This window comes from Ursus maritimus, unplaced genomic scaffold, assembly GCF_017311325.1.
Source record: "Ursus maritimus isolate PB19 unplaced genomic scaffold, ASM1731132v1 scaffold_22, whole genome shotgun sequence".
In the NCBI taxonomy this organism is placed as follows: Eukaryota; Metazoa; Chordata; class Mammalia; order Carnivora; family Ursidae; genus Ursus; species Ursus maritimus.
The window spans coordinates 32,213,699-32,233,510 of NW_024424675.1; the positions used below are offsets into that span (position 1 = coordinate 32,213,699).

Here is a 19,812-nt window from a genome sequence, read left to right on the forward strand (position 1 = left end):
CAAACTTCTGGCCCTGGGGCAGCTGAGAACTCCTGCAGGCCAGCCCTGGCCTCTGCTGTGGGAACAGACGTCAGGAATACTACAATGACAAGAGCAGCTGACATTTACTGGACCCTTGCTGCTTCTAGCCCTGTGCTGAGTGATTCACACGCAGTTTTCTGATTTAACCCTTGTCATATCGTTATCTTACTTTCAGAGATGAGAGAACTGAAGTCTGGAGATAAGACAAGATACGGCAAGCGAAAGGCAAGGCCAAAGCAGCACCCTTAACCACTCCTTGTGCTCCTTATGGAAGGGAGCCATTTATCATCACAATGTTGGCATGACAACCAGAAACATTCAGGCACTCCCCAAACATCCAGCTTCCCTCCACCAGGATCCATGACCTTAAAAGGCATCACAAAAAGAGTTTTTAGCCACAAAATCAGAAGACCTGAGGCTAGCTCCCCCTCGACCACTTAGTGGCTATGGGTATGTATGTCTTTATCCCAGCTGTACTTCCATTTTCCCTTCTGGTTGGGGAAGGAGTCAGACTATATCCCAGAGCCCCGGATGGGTCTAGAGCAACCCTGCCCCGTAAAAATACAATGTGAGTCACATGTATAGTTTTTAAATTTTCTAATGGCCACATTCAGAAAAGTAAAAAGCCAAAGACGAAATTAATTGAATAATTATGTTATTAATACTATTAATTTGGCAATTATGTAACGATACATTTTATCCAGCTCTATACATCTGAAACATAATCATTTCAACATGTAATCAATATAAAAATATCAATGTAAAATTCATAGATTTCTTTACACTTTTTTCTTGCTAAGTCTCCAAAATCCAGTGTGTGTTTCACACTTAACAGCACATCTCAGTTCAGATCAACCCCATTTCAAGAGCTTGGGAGCCACTGAATGGCTACCATATTGGACACTGTCCGGTCTAGAATCTTTTTCGGTCCATTGCCCATTTTAGGGGGACATGATGCTTCAACGTTCTCTCTCCCCCACCCCAGGAAAGCTCTCCTTTTTTTTTTTTTTTTAAGATTTTATTTATTTATTTGACAGAGACAGCCAGCGAGGGAGAGAACGCAAGCAGGGGGAGTGGGAGAGGAAGAAGCAGGCTCCCAGCGGAGGAGCCTGATGTGGGGCTCAATCCCAGAACGCTGGGATCACACCCTGAGCCAAAGGCAGACGCTTAACAACTGCACCACCCAGGCGCCCCCAGGAAAGCTCTCCTGATCCTAGACTCTGAGTCGACAAGTTCCATGGAAGCCCAGGACCAGGAGCTTGAGGCCACGATGAAGAGAAACCCCAGGTCTGCCTGGGCCAGGGAGGCTGGTGGCTGCTAGGAATGCTCCCTGTTCCTCTGCAGCTCGATTACTCACCAAAGCTCCTGCAAGGGAGACAATTCTGCTTTTCCTCCTAACCCAAAGATTCCCTTAATTGGAAATTCAGTGTGAGTTTAAAACCGAGCCAGGGAGCTGCCCCCCACAGGGTAAGAGCCCTGTAGGCATACAGGACGTGCTCCCTAGACACATGAGGAATCCAAATCTCCCCTGCGCTCCCCTCCTGGCAGAGCCTGTGGAGGAAGTTGGACAACACCTTCTCACTCCAGAGATTCAATTCCCAGCTATGAGCCTGGCAGCCTTCTCCAACGGAGCTCAACATAGTCAAGTTCAAGGGCACAGGCCTTAGTGGCAAGGACAAGGAGGTCAGGGAAAGCAAGAGGGACGGGGAGGGGCAAGATTTTTTCCCCCAGCAGGTGAGAGCTTGGGGAAATCCCTCCTTTTTCACAAGCTTCTATTTCCTCACCTTTAAAATCGAACAGATTGGATGATGACAATGACTGCTTTTGCTGCTGGCTGCTCTGAGCCAGGCATTTTACAGGCATTAGCTCATCTACTCCTCAAAACAACCCTAGGAGGAAAAAAGATCCAGGGTTCAGAGTGGTGAAGCCCCTTGGTCACACAGCTCTTCGGTAGAGGAGTAAGAACTCTAACTCATGATCTTCTGAATCAAGAGCCTAAACTCTTAGCTGTTGTAAGCTCTGCCATGTCCCAGGGTGGCCCAGGACAGTCCAGGCTTATGCCTGTCACAATGATATACACTTGGCTTAAGAGTAAAAAGTGTTCCCTTTGGAAGAAGGGACAAATCTTCCTTCCAGAAGAATTCCAGCTAATGTATGTTGATACTCCTCCCTGGAGTATCTGCAGCTTAATTCTAGACTTTTCTCCCTCTCAAATGTAGACTGACCTCCCTGGAGTATCTGTAGCTTAATCCCAGACCTTTCCCCCTTTCAAGTGTGGACTGAATTTAGTGTCTGGATTCCAAAGAACAGAGTATGGGAAGGGGGAAATGGTAATTTTACAACAAAGGAACCTGGCAGACACCAGGTGTTCAAGGTTAACGTCATCTGTGATGACTCATGTTAAGACTGTGTGCTCCTGATATGATATGATATATGATATGATATGATATGGGCACCTTGCTTCCTGTAGTCTTCTTTTCCCAAATCTATAAGCTCAGTCTAACGATGAGACAAATATCAGAGAAACTGAGGGGTGTTCTACAAATGCCCAGCCAGGAGTTCTTCAAACTGTCAAGGTCATGAAAAAACAAGGGAAGGCTGAAAAACTGTCCCAGACCAGAGAAGACTAAGGAGACATGACCACTGCATGCAATGTGGGATACCGGATGGAATCCGGAATAGGAAATGGACAATAGAGGGAAAACGAGCACAACTGAAATGAAGTCTGGAGTTAAATTAACAGTAATGTACCAGTGTTGCTGTGACCAATGTATTATGGTAACGTAAGAACCTAACACTAGGGGAAACTGGGCCGAGAGTAGGGGTAATTTTCTTAAAATTTAAAAATACTTTCTTTCCATCTTAATGATACTAACCGCTCACACATTCACAGCAATTTAAAGTTTACAAAGTTCAGAGACAGCAAGATGTGCTGGTTGAAACTTCAGAATCAGACATTTAGGAGCTGAAGCCTTGGTTCTCCCACTTACTTGCCAGGTGGCCTTGGGGGACATTACGTTCCTTCTCTGGGCCTCAGTTTCCACATCTGTATAATGAATTCACTGAATGACGACAATGACTTGTAATGCTTATTGAGCTTTGCTAGGTGTCCAGCACTGTAGCAGGTACTGTGATGTGCCGCCCAGTTTCCTCTTCAGGACCCAAGGACTTATTTCTCCTCTCCTCCTCTCCCAGCTGCTCAGAGGGGCACCTGTTATCAGCCCTGCCCAGGGATGGCCTTTGGCTGAAGAGAACCATCCAGCCCCAGGTCATGCCCCCTTCTGGAGGGTAGATGCAGCCAGCCCAGAGGGTGTAAAGATCCAGCACCCTCTCCTCACCTAGGGACAACTTTGAAGGTCACCTCCACTGCGGCCCACCCCTTGTGGTTAGCTGCAGCCTCTGTGGAGACTGCAGCCTAGTGTCTCCCTCTGCCCAACCCAGCTTCCTTCCCTTCCCCACAAATGTTGCTCCTAAGTGTTTCCCATAAACTCGCCCCATGACAGCACTGTAAACCACGGGACCTGCACTACCTTTCTTAACCCTCAGACTAACCCTATTTTTATAGATGATACAACTGAGGTTGAAGACGAAAACTGATTTGGCCAAGAACATACAACTAAGAAATGATGGCGTCACAGACGGGCAAACGGATCTGCCCAGGTCTCTGAGCTAACAGATAACAGAACCAAAATTTGGTCCTATATCTGCTTTACTCTAAAGACTACAGTGCCACAGCCTCCAGCCCAGGCCATTTGGAGCCCCCAGCAGGATTGCTATGGGCACCAGGACAGACAAGTGCTTTTCACCACTGTCCCGTCACACCCGCTGCCCTCTCTGCAGTTCACTCCACATTTGCAAAACGGGAATAATAACGGTACCTACCTTTTTTGAGATTAAGTGAGTTAATTTATGTAAAAGCCTCGGAACAGTGACTGGAGCATAAAGAGCCCTTTATAAACGGCAGGTTAAAAACAAATCACATAAGCAGCATAAAGTTGCAAATGTGAGACACTGTAAGAAAATGCCCATGCAGTCAAGTGAGGTCAACCTGTGACAGGGGGCTGGGCTTCATCAGCTCCCTAAGGGAGTCAGGCTTGACCTGAGCTCTGAAGGAGGAGTAGGAATTAAATGGGCAGCAAAGGGGAGGAAAAACAGTCCAGGCAGGGAACAGGCAGAAACAAAAGCTCTCTGGCAAAAGGAACTAAAGAAGGGTGAAGAAAGGCCAGCATGACTAGCACAGAGAACAAAATTCAGGTCCAGGGCAAGAGTGATAGAAAAGCTAAACAGGAGTGTAGGAACCGGATTATGAAGGGCCACTCACTACCTGGTGGTTTGGAGCAAGGCACTTTATCTCTCTAAGCCTCGTCTAACCTGTGTGTAAAATGGAAATAAAACCAGAACTGATCTTATAAGGTACCCTAAGGAGATTAAATGAGTCAATATTTGTAAACTACTAAAACAGTGCCAGGTACACAGCAAGAACTATAAATGTTTGCAGATAACATTAGGACTTTTTCTGAAGTGCAATGAGAAGACATGGAGGGGTCTGAATATGGATGAAAGGGTGGGTGCTGAATGGATAGGAAGGTGGGTGGACACAGGGCTAGTAGGTGGATGGGTGACAGTAGCTGAGTGAGTGGAAGAGAAGATGGTTTGTTGAATGGAAGTAATGGTTGGGCTCTAGAGATGGTTGTATGGATGGATGATAGATGGGTGCTTGCATGAGTGGGTAGGCGGGTGGGAGTGGATGTTGCTTCAGTTGATGGAAGCATGGTTGGGTGATGGGAGTGACTGCGTAAATGGAGGAGACTGGGTGAATGGAGGTGGTTAGTGAATAAGGGGATGGGTGGGTGGTTGAATGGCTATCTGGATGGGTGTCTAGGTGGTTGGGTGGATAGGTGGGTAACTGAGGGGTTGGGTGGGTAGAAGGGTGGAAAGCTGGATGGGTGGATGGGGTGAATGAAGATGTGGGTGGAAAGCTGGATGGGTGGATGGGGTGAATGAGGATGTGGCTGGATGCATGTGGTTGTCCTGGTAGATGTCAGAGAGACTGAGAGATGAGGTCATTGTCCTCATGGAGGGGTAACTCAGGAGGTTAGTGGAGGAGTTAGTTGAATGAGAGACTGGGTGAAGGAATGGATGACTGGGTGGCTGGATGGGTGTCTGGAGGCTGAATGGGTAAACAGAAAGTGGAATGAGTAGGTGGGGTGAAGAGATGGTTGTTCAGGGGGCTATTGGAAAGCCTGGATGAATGGAAGGGTTAAGTGAATGGAGGGCTGGGTGAATGGGTGGACAGGAGTAGTTGAGTGGATGGACGGATGGATGGACGGATGGATGGACAGGGGACCAGAAGTGCCTCCAGTTAATTCTCTCGTCGGTGGGTACCCCTGACGGTGAAAGAAGCAGAACAGGCTTGGAGGCTGGGCCTCCCGGGTCGCCCTGCCTGGAACCCCTTCCCCAGCAAGGCCTACCCCGCCTGCGCCCAGCCCGCGGGGCCTACCTGGAGGCAGCGATCTCGGCCTTCTGGCGCGCGATGGCTGCAGCGCGCTGGGCGCCCTCCACGCTGTGCTCCACCTTCTGGCGGACCTTGTTGCTCTTGAGCGGCAGCACGCGGCGCTTGGTGCCCTTGACCAGCACGTTGTGGCGGTACTTGCCCTCCTCGCGGTGGCCGTCGGGCAGCGTGGTGCAGCCGTAGCCGTGGCGCAGGTTGTCCAGCCACTCGCCCTCGTAGCGGAGGCCGCTGGAGCGCTCGCTCACGCCGAAGCCCGAGCGCTTGTCGTTCTTCCATTCGCCCATGTAGGTCTCGGTGGTGGTGGCGTCGATGTCGGCCTCGAAGGGCGCGGCCTCGTCGGCGCCCTCCGCGCCCTCGGCGCCCTCGCCCAGGCTGGCGGTGGACGCGGCGTCGCTGGCGCCCGAGCTGAGGTCGCTCTTGAGGAAGCTGACGCGGCTGCGCTGGCTGCCCAGCGACGTGCGCGACTCGGCGCGCCTCAGCCGGCCTAGCAGCGCGCCCCGCTGGAAGAGGCCGCCGCCCTTGGGCGCCCGCGCCGCGTCGGCGTTGGCCAGCAGGCTGAGCGCGAAGCCGCCGCGCGGGATGGCGTTCGGGGGCAGCGCGGGGCCGTCGGGGGCGGGAGAGGCGGGCGAGTCCGGGGCCACCGTGCCGTTGCTGTGCTCGCTGCGCAGGCTCGAGAGCGACGTGCGCAGCGGCGAGCGCACCACCACGGCCATCCCGTAGGGCACGCTCTGGCGCACGCCGTAGCCGTGGCGCATGCCGTTGGTGAACTGGCCCTGGTAGGTCCCTGCGGGCGAGGAGAACGCGCGTCAGTGGGCGGCTCACGGGCCCTGCTGGCGCGGGGCAGCGGGCGCGGTGGGCGGAGGCGAGGAGCGCGCGGGTGGGAGGACAGGCGAGGGTGCGGCAGGGATGGGGGACGTCCGTGAGGGCGCGAGGACGCAAGGGGGCAAGCCGGAAGGCGTTCACGCAGGGGTGTGAATACTCCCGGTGGTGGGAACGCACAAGGTCACAGTGGGCAAGGCAGAGTGAGGTTGTGCGAGTCACGTCAGTGTGTGAAGCTGTGTGAGCAGGCAAGACCCCGAGTGCATGCGGTTGGTTAAACGAGTGTGTGAGGACACAAGGGGACGGCCAGGAGTTTGTGCGATGGTGTGAATATTTCCGGTGGTGGCCACGCAACAGGGTCACAGTGGGCAAGACAGAGGGAGTTCATGTAAGTCACAGCATCAGTGTGTGAAGCTGTGTGAGCCAGCGAGGCCCCAGGAGTGCATGGGGTCAAACGAGTGTTCAAGGACACTAGAGGATGGCTAGAAGGAGTTTGCATGATGGTGTGAATATTTCCGGTGGTGGCAACATGGCCGGGTCATAGTGGGCGAGGCAGAGTGAGGTCGTGTGAGTCACATCAGTGTGTGAAGCTGTGTGAGCAGGTGAGATATCAGAGTGCATTCCGTTAAACAAGCGTTCCAGGACACGAGTGGGTGGCCGGAAGCAGTTTGCACAATGGTGTGAATATGTCGGTTGGTAGGAACACAGCAAGGTCACAAGTGCACAAAATAGGGTGAGTCAGTTTTAAAGTGTGAAGTTGTCCAAGCAGATGAGGTTTGGTGAGTGTGAATTTGAATGAGTGCACAGATTTTTGAAACACACAAGAGAGACTGAACATGCAAGAGAGTGAGTGACAAGACAGTGAGTGTGTGTGGTAATGAGAATATTTGCCTGTGTGGGAGTGTGCAAGGTAGTGGGAGCATGTTGAATCATGAGTGTGCAAGGCAGTGTGCACACAGAGGGTGACTGAGATCACATGCGTGTGACATAATGGGATATAACATAAGGTCATGAGAGTATTTGAGGTCTTGAGTATGTAAGGACAGGCAAAGTTGAATGAGGGTGCAAAACCATGAGAAATTCAGCGTGTGGAGTTGGGTGAGCAGGCACCTCTGTTCGTATGTGAGGTGAAATGCATGTGCTTAGTCATCCTATTGTGCAAGGTGGTGAACATGTTCAAGCTCGTGAATGGATAAGACAGTGAGTTCGCAGAGTAGTGTGACTACTGGAGAGCGTGGGACTCTTGGAAAGCACAGAAAAGTGTACCTGTGCAAGGCCACCTGCATAGAAGATTTTTATGGACATGGATGTCAGTCTTTTGACTATATGAGATCATGAGTGTGCAGTGCAGTGTGTACACAGGGGGGTAAGTGCCCAAGTTCCTGGAGGTGACATTATGGGTGTATGGGAGGTTCTGGCTGTGCAAGGCTGTCTCAGTGTTAAAGCACAGAGTAATATGTAGCACTTGAGGCTGAGTGTATCAGGTTGTGGGCATTAGGGAAACTGAGATCGTGTGAGACCATGTGTGTGCAGGATAGTGGTGTGTACAAGGAGGTATCTGCAGTGGAGGCCTGCATGTCCATTAGTGTGAGCAGGTGAGCTCCTAGGAACAAGAGTCTATGTAAGTAATCCACTGAAAGCCAGGTCTCTGCCTTCATCGTCATGCCTTCAGCATGTAGAACTGTGCCTGCCATAGTGTTCAGTGAGTCGAGGGGGGAAATTCAGAGCCTTTGTTTTAAACACAATCTCCTATTTTACCCTGGTTAACCAAAACACCCCAAAAGGCCTTCTTCCCAGCAAATTCCCAGGATGGGTAGGGAACTGAAGTGGTGAGCCAGGTAAGGGATTCCTAAGCTTAGCCCAACAGGTGTGCTTCCTCTCCAGCCTTTGCAGTGGCTGTTCCCTCTGCTTGGAACTCTCTTCCTCCAGATCTGCCTACACCTCCACAAGCACCCAGGTATCCCTGATCTACTTCTGTTTCCTATAGTATGTATCCTTTGCTAACATATCATATGACTTAATTATTATATTTATTGCTTTTCTTTCCCCACTAGAATAGAAGCTCTATGAGGGCAGGGATCTTTCCTGTTTTGGTCTCCAATGCAGCCCCAACAGCTCGAATAGGGCCTGGCACATAGGGGTGCTCCATAAATACTTGCTGAATGATTGGCTGAACTTGTCTGGAAACTCCATCTCATTGTGTGACCTTGGGCAACTCTCTTCCCTTCTTAAGGCCTTAATTGCCCTGTCTGTCAATGACGTGTTGGATATGAACCTCTCTAAAGTTTGGCCTAACTTTCAGATGCTGGCCTTCTAGGAATTGGGCACTGTAACTCTGTAGGTGAAGGACAGCATATCCACGTGACTCCACACTGCCCGGTCCCTCCCAGGACAGGCTGCTTCAGCTCAGGCCTCCAGTCCTGCCCATCCCCCAGCCTTTTCTGCATGAAGAGACCCCATTAAGAGTCATGTACAGTGCCTAGGGCTCACTGAAACCTCTCAAAGGTCCTATCAGGTCGGTCCCATGATGATGTTTCTTTACAGGAGAGAAGATGGTGGTCTGAGAGGTTAAGTGACTTCACCAAGGAAGCAGAATCCAAACCCAAGTCTGACTGATGCCCAAAGCTCACACTCTGAGCCCACAGTTCTCTATCCTGGCTGCCCTTCAGAAGCTCTAAAAAATACCAATTTCCAGGTCTTACCACCAGAAAATCTGGCTTAATTTGTTGCGGAGGGTCCCCAGTTCTTGCAGCCTCTCTGTACAGCAGGCAGGTGCAGCCAACGGTGAGAGGGATGCAGAGTTCTCCTCCCTTCAATGACTAGCCATGAAAAACCAATGACCGTAGAATATGAACTATAAAGGGCCAAAGAGAAGTGGAGAGGGACAGAGAAAGGAGATATCACTGGGCATGATCTCATAGAGGAAGATACAACCACATCTCCATTTCACAGGTGGAATGGTTTAGAGAGGTTATGTGACTTGCCCAAAGTCACCCAGTAAGAAAGGAGGAGAACTGGATTTGAAACCAGTTCAAATGGGTGTGTGTGGCAGGTGCAAAGAATAGAGAAATGAGAGCATGGTGCAGGGGATGATCAAATGGGGAGATGGATAGATGGAAAACTAATGTGTTACCATTTCCAAACACATTCCCATGGGGTCACATTGTATGGGAGGCAGGGGGACAGACAGAGATGTGAAGTCTGAGACAAACTGATCTGAGACATCATCTAATCTGGAGAACCTTGAACAAGTTACTTCTTCTGATTCTCAATTTGCTTATCTGGAAAATGGAAAAATAATACCCACTTTCTAGGGTTCAGGGGAGGATTAAAAAGGAGACAACAAAAAAATGAAAACCACCCACATATCCATCAACTGGTAGATGGATGAACAGGTGGTCAACCACACAGTGGAATACTGGTTGGCATTAAAAAGGAATAGACTACCGATTATAGAGCATGGCTCTCAAAAACGTGCTAAGTGAGTAAAGCCAGAGATGAAAGAATATAGTGTGATTCCAGTTACATCAAAGCCTGGAAAAAACGAACGGATCATGACAGAAAGCAGATTTGTGGTTACCAGGGCTGTGGGTAGGAGGGATCCACTGCAAAGGGACATACGGGAACTTTCTAAACTGATAGAAATGTTCTATACCTTGATGGTGCTGGTGGTTACGCAGGTGTATACATTTGTCAAGACTGTACACTTGAAATGCATTTTATTGCATGGAAATAATACCTTGATTTAATAATTAACTAATTAATTAATTAACTTCTAAGGAGGAAAAAACCCACAAACACCCCCATCACAGTATTCTGCAAATACCCATCGGAAAATCCTGTCAACTCTCCTTTCCGAGTGCATCTGAAATCCAGCCACTTCTCACTACCCCCGCTGTTACTAGATGGTAGCCCAAGCCTCCCTTGTCTCTTGCTGGGATTTTCATAATGGCTGCCACGCTGGTGTGTTTCCGCCCTGTACTCCTCTATCCATTCTTAATGCACCTATCACAGGGATTCGGTTCAAATGTAATAAGTCAAAATCGTGACAGTGCTCTGCCTCTTCTCATGCAGAGGAAAAGCTGAAGTCCTTAGTGATCCACGGACCCTACCTGATCTCATCCCTGTCATTCCTCTGTCCTCTCCTCCCTCAGTTCTCCCCTTTCCCTCACTCCACTGTAGCCACAAAGGCCTCCTTGCTGTCCCCCTCACACATTAGAGATGGTTCTGTCTTGGGGCCTCTTTGCTGTTCTCTCTGCCTGTAATGTTCTTCCTCCAGAAATCTGAATGGCTCATTCCCAGAGAGGTATTTAGTGGTTCCTATAAGACTCACCCAAGGCAACACAGCTAATAAATATACAAAAACTCACATCCATGTTTAGCTGTGCTCCTTCCATTGTGCTCAGAAGAAAGAAGAAAAAAAAATCTATGAAAGGCGAAAGTCACCAAGAATAGAGCAGAGAAGATGGTAAACTGGGAGAAAGACAGAAGACATCTAATCTCTGGGTTGGACAAGTTTGTGAAATTAAACCAGCCAATCTACCTTTAGCTTAAAGTTGGCATGAGATGGGCTGACATGGTCCCTTTAAGCCCAAGAAAAACTGAGATTGCAACAGGAGAGCGGCTCTTGGCCACCAGTTGAGGAGGAAACAGCCAGGCTATATTAGGAAACTTACAAGCAAGTGGCAAGAGGCACAGACACCCAGGGGAGGCTGGGAGTGATGGGGCCCTGGGAAGGGGGAAAAGCCAAGTGCTGGGGCCATCCCCAGCCTGACTCTCTCTAAGACAGGGCAGCTCTCCCTGGGGACAGGAGGAATGCATCAGCATCCAAAGAGAGGGAGCAGGAGGACCCCGCCCACAGCCATCTGGCTGAGAGGAGCTTTCTGTGGAAGGAAGTGCCTCCTGATAACCTTTGGACTGGCCCCCTCACTTGGCCTTATAGATTCTGTGGGACTTCCCACTGCCTTCGGGATGAGGGGCAAGATTCTCAGCAGGCTATAAGGCCTGGTGTAGCTGCCCTGACCACCTCTCCTGATTCATCTTGAACAACTCTCCATTCACACTTGCCTTTCCACCTCAGGACCTTTGCACATGCCCCCCCCCTTCTCAGCATCTTCTCTCTTCCCCTGGCCAACTTCTATTGATATTTCAAGCTTCAGCTTAAATGTGACTTCATCCGGGAGGATTTCTTGAGCCCTACCCCCTGAGACTGCTACATGATGTCATGTCGCCCTGTACTTCTTCTTGGCACTTTTCCCAACTGCAGTTAAATAATTACTAAGATCATCTGTTCACCATAAGCTTTTCCCACTGGACTTTGGCTTCCAAGAGGGAGGAGCCATGTCCAGCTTATTCCTGCTATGATTCCAGCATCTAGCACAGTTCCCAGGCCCAAGGAAGCCCACAGTAAACGTCTGATGAATGTATTTTCTCAGTGACACCCTTCCGTTCTTCCAGGGGCAGGAACCACATTTTCTTTATTCCCTCATGACTCAGCATGTGGTAGGTTGCTCAGTGGTGGCTGGCAGTGGCTGCCAGTGTGTTCAGGTCTAGATTTAGCAGCCCAAATCCCGGGAATTATTGGGGTACATGTAAATGGCTGGTGAAGGCCACAACCAAATACAGTTCTGTCCCTCACACCAGGCTCCTAAATTTTATAAAACCTGAGTATTCACCTTCTCCCTGCAGCTGCCCTTCTGCTTTAGTAGAGAATAACCTGGGTTTTAACCTTCACTCTGACACCAAATAGTTCTAGAACATGCATGAACTATTTAAGCTTGCCGAGCCTCCGTTGGTCCTTTTTAAAATGGAGGTAATGATGCCTACTTCAGATTATCATTCATTCATTTATTCCAATTCAGTAAGTATTTGCTGTGGATCCTGTATTCTTGTGTTAGATGCTGGGGACACAGTGGTAAATAAATAGACATGATCTCTGCCCTCAAGGGGCTTGGAGTTGAATGTCAGAGAGACTAGATTTAATCAACCATCAGAAATAAATGTGAGGCAGCCACAGCATGGTGCAGAGTGCCTTGGCTGGTGGGGGAGGGTTGGTTGACCACAGACTAGGTGAACCATATGTGAGGACGCTGGCACACAGTAAGCGCTCAATAAAGGTTAACTTTTTGTCAGGCCAGAATCTTTGCTCAGAAAAGCTGGCCCAGAAAGGATTAACTGGAGAGATGAAAAGGAGCCAGGGAGGACAGAAAGAACTCAGAGGGAGAGAATGAGACCAGCTCCGATTCTCTGCCTTGGTCTGCTTGCTTGTCAGAAAGCAGGCTTCTGCCCCCAGAATGCCCAGGCTTGGCTGATTTGGCCACATCTCTGACTCAGGAGGCCTTAAAGCTACTGTCCTTGGGAGGAAGAAAATTTGGGAAGTCTGTTCATCACTGAGACGTGCTTCCACACCTTCGAAACACACATGACAGAGTAGCTTCTGGAAGCCACGTCGATAGCACAAGATCCGCACTCCTGGCTAGAGAGTGTGATTTAATGCATGTGGACGCTGGAGTTTTTATAAAGCACCTCTGATGGTTCTAATATGCAACTCGAGAAAGAGCTGTAAAACCTCTCCACCGACCTCCAGTTAACCAGTCTGCTGGGCCCGCCAGGGGTTGTGCAGATCCTGGGGGTTACCCAACTGCAGACCTCTCCTTTGCTGACAGAACATCAGTGTGGTCCGGGGCCCAGCCCTCCTCCCTGGGCCTCAGAGAAAAGTTCCCTATGCAGGGGGGTTTCCTGACTGCTCTCAACCAGATGTCCTGTCTACCCACCTTGCCAATGATTGGATTCAGTGTGAGCATTTGATGAAATCCAGCATTGAGACGAGAGGGGAAGTCAGCTGTGGGGGCAGGCCAGGGAAGCAGGAAAGAGTTCCTTGTTCTTATAAAGAGAAACATGCAGAAATGTAGTCTTCTGCTGCTGGGTGTCTTTGCAGGTGGAGGTGACCCCTGGAGCCGTGGTAGCCAACTTGGTACCATGAGTGGAGCTGCTGAGAACAGAACTGACACTATGGATGGCAGAGCAAAATGTGGCAGGAACCTGGGCCCTAGTTGACACCGTTGAGCCTCTAGTCATCCAATCCTGAGACTGCCCTACCCCTGGATTCTTCTTTACGTGAGATCATAAATATCCTTATATGATATTTATGTCATATATGGTAGCCACTAGACATAAGTGGTTATTGAACACCAGATTGCAAAGAATTAGTACCCCCAAAAAAAGAATGTAAAATATCTCACTAATAATTATATATTGATTACATGTAGAGATGATAATATTTTGGGTAATGGGTTAAATAAGATATATTATTAAAATTAATTTCACCTTTTTAAATATGGCTACTAGCAAAGCTTAAATTGCATATGTAGCCCCCATTATATTTCTATAGAAACTACTTGTTTAATTCACTTGGAATTAGGGTTTTCTATTGCCTGCAGACAAAAAAAAAAAAAATCCTAACAAGTATAGGTGTCATCATTCTGATTTCATAGTTGGAACAATTGAAACTAAGAATTTAAATGACTTGGTTTGTAAGGTTTGAAAGCCCCCACCCAAACCTCAGCTCTGAAGGAAGCTGACCATTTCAGAAACCCAAGGGAAGTCTAGGAGATCCAGAGTCCACTTTGAAACACAGACAAAACATGTGAGCCAGATCAGGGATTCTGCCTCCAAATACAGAATGGACACTGAAAACACCACCCCCTCTGGCCAGTGACACCTGCCTATTTCTAGGAGACTGTCTGAGGTCTGAACATCAGTGTCCCTGGAGGATTGAACAGAAATGGAGAGAGAAGAATCATGACTAGCTCCTCTCCAGGGGTCCCTGCTGCATATGGAAGTCCTGACCTGACAGTTCAGGGTCTTCATGACCTGGTCCCAATGCGTCCTCCCAGTTTTATCTTCCCAAATCCACCAAAGCCCAGCATCAAAGCCACCTCCTTCAGGAAACCTTCCTGGGCTATCTTCCTTCCTCCATACTCTCATTGCTTGAGACATTGTCTCTTCTTACCTCCTATCACAGCTATCTTGTCTCTGTCTCATCTATTTGGGCTAATAGCCATCCCCTTCTCTAAGTTCTCTCATATAGGGTCAGATGTTAGGACAAGATCTTTGGATGGAACCATGTGTCCCATGTGTCATCAGCATATTTCAGACGGGGATGGAGAATGGCAGGTAGGGGACTGAGCACCAGAGAGTCCAGGGGTCAGTGGTTCTTGTCCCGGCACACCAGAATTGGACCAATGCACAGGGTGAACCAATGAACAGGCATGCCCTATGCCACAAATACCTATATAGATGCTCCTGAGTATAGGGGACCCATCCCAGCTTGGCTCCAACCCACCTTGATAAAGACCATGGACCCAGTGTCCCTGAGAAAGCAAGCCAGGCCTGAGATGTCTTTGTGGGCAGCAGAATAATAGAAATTGGGCTTTGGAAAAAGACGGGCCTGACTCTGAATATTGCTTTAATTTCCCCCACTTCTCTTTATCTCCACCTCATCCATCTGGTCCAGGTTGCACCCTTCTCCCTGGTTTACTACAACAGCATCTTCCCTGGTGTTTCACCTCCCCTGATGCTTCAGTCCATCCTTTGCTGCTGCCAGAGTCATCTCCTTAATAAGATGTAGCTCTGATCAGGTAACCCCACCTAAAAACCCTACGGGGGCTTCTGAGTGCCTTGAGGATTGTCTTGGGTCCTCAAGCCAAAATTGTATGTGAGTGATTTGGGGGGAATGCTCTTGGGACAAACATCTGTAAAGAAGGAAGCAGGATTCAACAGCAGGAGTTGAACTCTTGTAACCAAGGCTTCCACTGATCCCATGGGAATCTCTGGAGCTGCTATGGCCCTTCAGAGGCCCAAGGAGTCTGGGTCTTTGAACTCCTGTATCAAGCACTCATTAGCTAAGGGTTGCCCACAGAGCTAGCAACTCCTTTTGACAGATGACAGCACCCCACTATGAGCCATCAGCAACCAGCACTCCTGGCAGTGGGGCTGGGGAGGGAGTGGTGTGGAGGGAGGACCCTGCTCCTGAGCAGTAAATGAGGGTGTCCAGCAGTATCTACCATAAGGGTGAAGTCAAACTCTACACTGCAACCCACAAAGCCCTCATGACCTAGGCCCTGCCAACCCTCCAGCCTCACTGACTCCATTCTTTCTCCTGCCTTTTCTTGAACACAACAACCTTTTCTTGTGTCCACCTCCAAGCCTTTACATTCATTGTTCCTTGTGCCTGGCACAGTGTGGCACCTGTTACCCAGCCATCCCCTGTTCATCCTTCAGATCTTAGCCTCAAAACCACTTCCTTACGGAAGCCTTCCATGATTACCAGACCAGATCAGGTTCCCGAGACCCCCGTACACTCTTCTATTTTCCCTTCAAATTGCTTGTCCCACTTGTAATTAGCTAGCTGTGCAATGCTGGTCTCTGCTGTTAGAACACAAGCTTCTGAGGGCAGGGACCAAGGCTGCCGTACTCACCAGCACTCAATGCAATGTCTGACACATAGAAAGCATTCAGCAGATACTGTCAGATGAGTGAACAAGTTCATGGCCTTGGGCACATTCTCTTTGAGTCTATCTCTGGTCAGTAAAGTAAACAGAGCAATTTTATTTTGCAGGGTTGCTGGAGGGTTTGCATGGGTTCTCTAGCAGAGATCTCAGACTCTCAACAAATGTGGGCTCCCTTCACTTCATGGGAAAGAATTTCAAGACGACCAGTTCATCCCAGTTTGCCTCAGACTGAAGGGTTTCCCAAGACATAGGACTTTCAGTACTAAAACCAGGACAGTTCCCAGGCAAAGCAGGATGATTGGTTACCCTCCATCTGGGTAAGAAGGAAAAATGGGCACTTCATATTAGCACAATGTTCAGTGGTATGCTGGTAGAATAGCTCTTTGGAAAAATAAACAAACAACCCTAATTTGTAGTGCTAGCCAAGTTCCATCATGTAAATAACCCACAGTGGCTAGTCAGGCCACGGTTGAACAGCCAGCTTGCAAAATTCCTGAAAATTTAGCGATGGCCTCTCATGAGATGGTAGCAGCTGGTGCCGGCACCCCACATGTAATACAGATGGTCATATTCCCTCCTGCTATCTGCCAATGTGTAACACATTCATAGACAACCTCAACTCGGGGGTAAGTGAGACTATCTCAATCCCGAGAAGGTCACAGGTAGAGTGGCTCTCCGAGACCATCTAATTGAAGACAACAAGTAATCTGTTATATGCGCCATCTCTTATCCATCCTGTGACTACACAAACATTGCTAATCAATCATGATACTGAATCCTAATGCCTTGCTCTCTGGCTTGCCTGCGAGGTGGCACCAATGTCCCTTCCTATGGCTCCCAAACACTGCCACCTATCAAAGCTCCACTGTCCCTGATTTTCCAGGGTTGCTGAGAGGTAACCCAAAGCAGACGAGCTAGCAGTGTTTGTGACCAGCTCCTGGGAGCAGGGTCAGGTTACAGCGGGTGTATGACAAGTCCCTGTAGCCTGCAGGGCTCCACCACCCCCACATCCAGAGGCTGCCACCCCAGAGGACACCCCACAGCTCACACAAGAAGCAGGGGATTAAGCAAGTGACATCATCTGGGTACCACCAGGCCTGGGGACCTGTGGCCTGGGTGGAAGTCCCTTTGCCAGTCTCTGAGTCAGCTCAGTAACCCTGAGGGCCTTTGAAACCAGAAATAATGGGGTGTAAGGGAGGCAAAAGAAATCAAGAGGAAAGAGTCTGGGTTCAAAGGAGGCCCCACATGGGTCATTCTGGCCCCCTTTCTATGCTCAGGCCTGCTCACAACCTTCATGCCCACGTGGCACATGCAACAGGCATCCTCTCACCCATAACGTCCAACACCGAGCTCCTGACCTTCCCTCTTCAAACGCCTGGCCCATCCCAGGTCAGGGCAATGCCATCCTTCTGTGACTTAAGCCAAAGCCTCGACTCTTTTTTCTCACTCCCCCTGTCTAGTCTATCAGCAAAATCTAATGACTCTACCTTCAAAATACATCCAGGATTTACCTACTTCTTTTCACCTCCCCTGCTACAAGATGGTGGCCCAAGCCTGTATTCTCACCCGTAACATTGCAATAAACTAATTCATTTCCCTGCTTCTACCCTTTCTGCACCACCTCCCCTCCCCCAGTCTCTCAACACAGTAGCCAAAGGAATCCCTTTAAACAAGGTCAGATCATGTCACTTTTATAGGCCTCATTTTTCTCAGAGTAAAAGCCAGAGTCTTGCGATGGCTTACAAGACCCTGCGTACACTGCCCGCTCTCCACACCTTCCTGGCAGGACTAGAGTGTAGTGATGTTGTGCCCTTCTCTCTACGTCCCATCAAGGGCCTATATTGTAAGGTCGTCCTGTCATCAGCGATGTGAAATTTGATCACTTAGTTAAGATGGTATCCATAAAGGATTCAAATTTAATTAAAAATAAAAGTCATAGGGGCACCTGGGTGGTTCAGTCGGTTGAGCATCCGACTCTTGGTTTTGGCTCAAGTCATGATCTCAGGGTTTTGGGATCAAGCCCTGCATCAGGCTCTGTGCTCAGTGAAATCTGCTTGGGACTGTCTCTCCCTCTGCCCCTCCCGCCCCTCCCTAAAATAAATTAAATACATCTTTTTAAAAAATTAATTAATTAAAAAATAAAAGTCATAGGGGCACCTGGGTAGCTCAGTTGGTTGAGCGTCTGACTCTTGACTTTGGCTCAGGTCACGATCTCAGGGTCCTGGGATTGAGCCCCATGTCAGGCTCTGAGCTCAGCAGGGATACTGCATGAGAGTTCTCTCTCTCCCCCTCCCTCTACCCCTCCCCCTGCTCACGCTCCTTCACTCTCTCTCTCTAAAATAAATAAATAAATCTTAAAAATATAAAATTAATACAAACATTGTGCATGCCAAACAGAGCATTTCCTGCAGGCTGTATGCAGCCCTCAGGCCTGCATGTGTGACCCCCTGCTCTACACTGTCCATATGACAGTCAGCAGCACATGCTTGAATACTTCCAGGCACAAGGTGCTCTCTGCTTGCCTGGAGGGAAGGGGGTTCTGGAGTTCCCACAGCCCCTGGATCATCCTATGGCTTTTGCCAGGTGGGTCTGGGTCAGTCAATTCTCAGTTATAGAGGAACAAGCAGGGGTCCTGGATGCTTCACTTGTGACCAGACCTAACTGTCCACCTAGTCTGTGGCTCTGGCTTCGGAAGGGATAGGAGAGGACAAGGACAGCCCTCTGGTCTATGGCAGGAAGCAACTCTGTCCCACTCAGCCTGCACCCCAGCCTCAACCAGGGCCCTCAGAAAATGAGACTTAACATTCTTCACAAGGGTGTGGCAGCAAGGGCTGGTCCAGGGAACAGCTGCTGGGGACACAGAATTAGCAGTCTCTGGAAACAAGCAAGCTTGATGAATCCCAAGGGCCTGGCCTTGGACAGGAGCATTTGTGCAGAGATTTGGCCAATTGGACACATGCACCACAGAAGGCATGGCTGCAGAGAAGAAAGACTAATTGTGTCCACTTTCCTGTCTTGCTGAGGGTCCACTCTGCTCCCCTGGGGTCCCACATAAAGCCAAGAAGCTGCCATGACAGCAGCTCAGCCAGCTGTCATGCTGGCCCCCTAGCTGTGAACTGGGACATGAGATTTTCAAGATGAGGTTAAATTATGCTGATTCTACATTCGAAATGGAATCGTGCCTGGCATGAGTTCCATCTACACTGGCAGGACTCAAGGCAAAACTAATCGAATCAAAGTCTTAGTTTATTAACTGCTCCAAAATCAAAAGCTAGTTTCTGTGCTGAACCAGTCTCCCCAAAACAGCTGTGGTTCAGGCCACCCTGAATTAGCTCACCCTCTAGACTATGGAGGAAATGCAGAAAGGGGGATCGTTTCAGCACTTTCTAGGTGCCAGGCAGTATGCTAAGTGCTTTTTATGTATTATTTCATTGTTTCAACCATATTCTGAAGATTTTGACACCTGTAATGGAAAAAAGGCAATGAGAGCCCAGAGAGGTTATGTGCCAACATTCATAGAATTAAGAAGTGGCACAGCTGGGATTCGAACCCAGAGCTGGCTACTGTAAGCCGCAAATGCTAAGTACCACATGCCTCTTTTATTCCTGTCAGACTCTCTTAGGACTTCCACACTTGATTTTTAATAGCTATCAAGAAACTTTTTTTAAAAAAGATTTTATTTATTTATTTGACAGAGATAGAGACAGCCAGTGAGAGAGGGAACACAAGCAGGGGGAGTGGGAGAGGAAGAAGCAGGCTCATAGCGGAAGAGCCTGATGTGGGGATGTGGGGCTCCATCCCATAACGCCGGGATCACGTCCTGAGCCGAAGGCAGACGCTTAACTGCTGTGCCACCCAGGCGCCCCCTATCAAGAAACTTTAAATTAAAAAATGTTCCTTTTAAATCCAAAAAAAGAACAACAACAACAAAAAATCCCACTTGAACTA

At 49.1% G+C, this 19,812-nt stretch overlaps 1 protein-coding gene across 1 annotated transcript in view; it reads right to left on the reverse strand.

Annotated features, from left to right (window-relative positions):
• JPH2 (junctophilin 2) overlaps positions 1–19,812 on the reverse strand; it is a 64,345-nt gene that overhangs the window by 37,278 nt on the left and 7,255 nt on the right. The window contains exon 2 of the mRNA XM_040638341.1: positions 5,522–6,317. Coding sequence (XP_040494275.1) covers positions 5,522–6,317 — 796 coding nt within the window. The remainder of the gene's footprint in view (positions 1–5,521; positions 6,318–19,812) is intronic.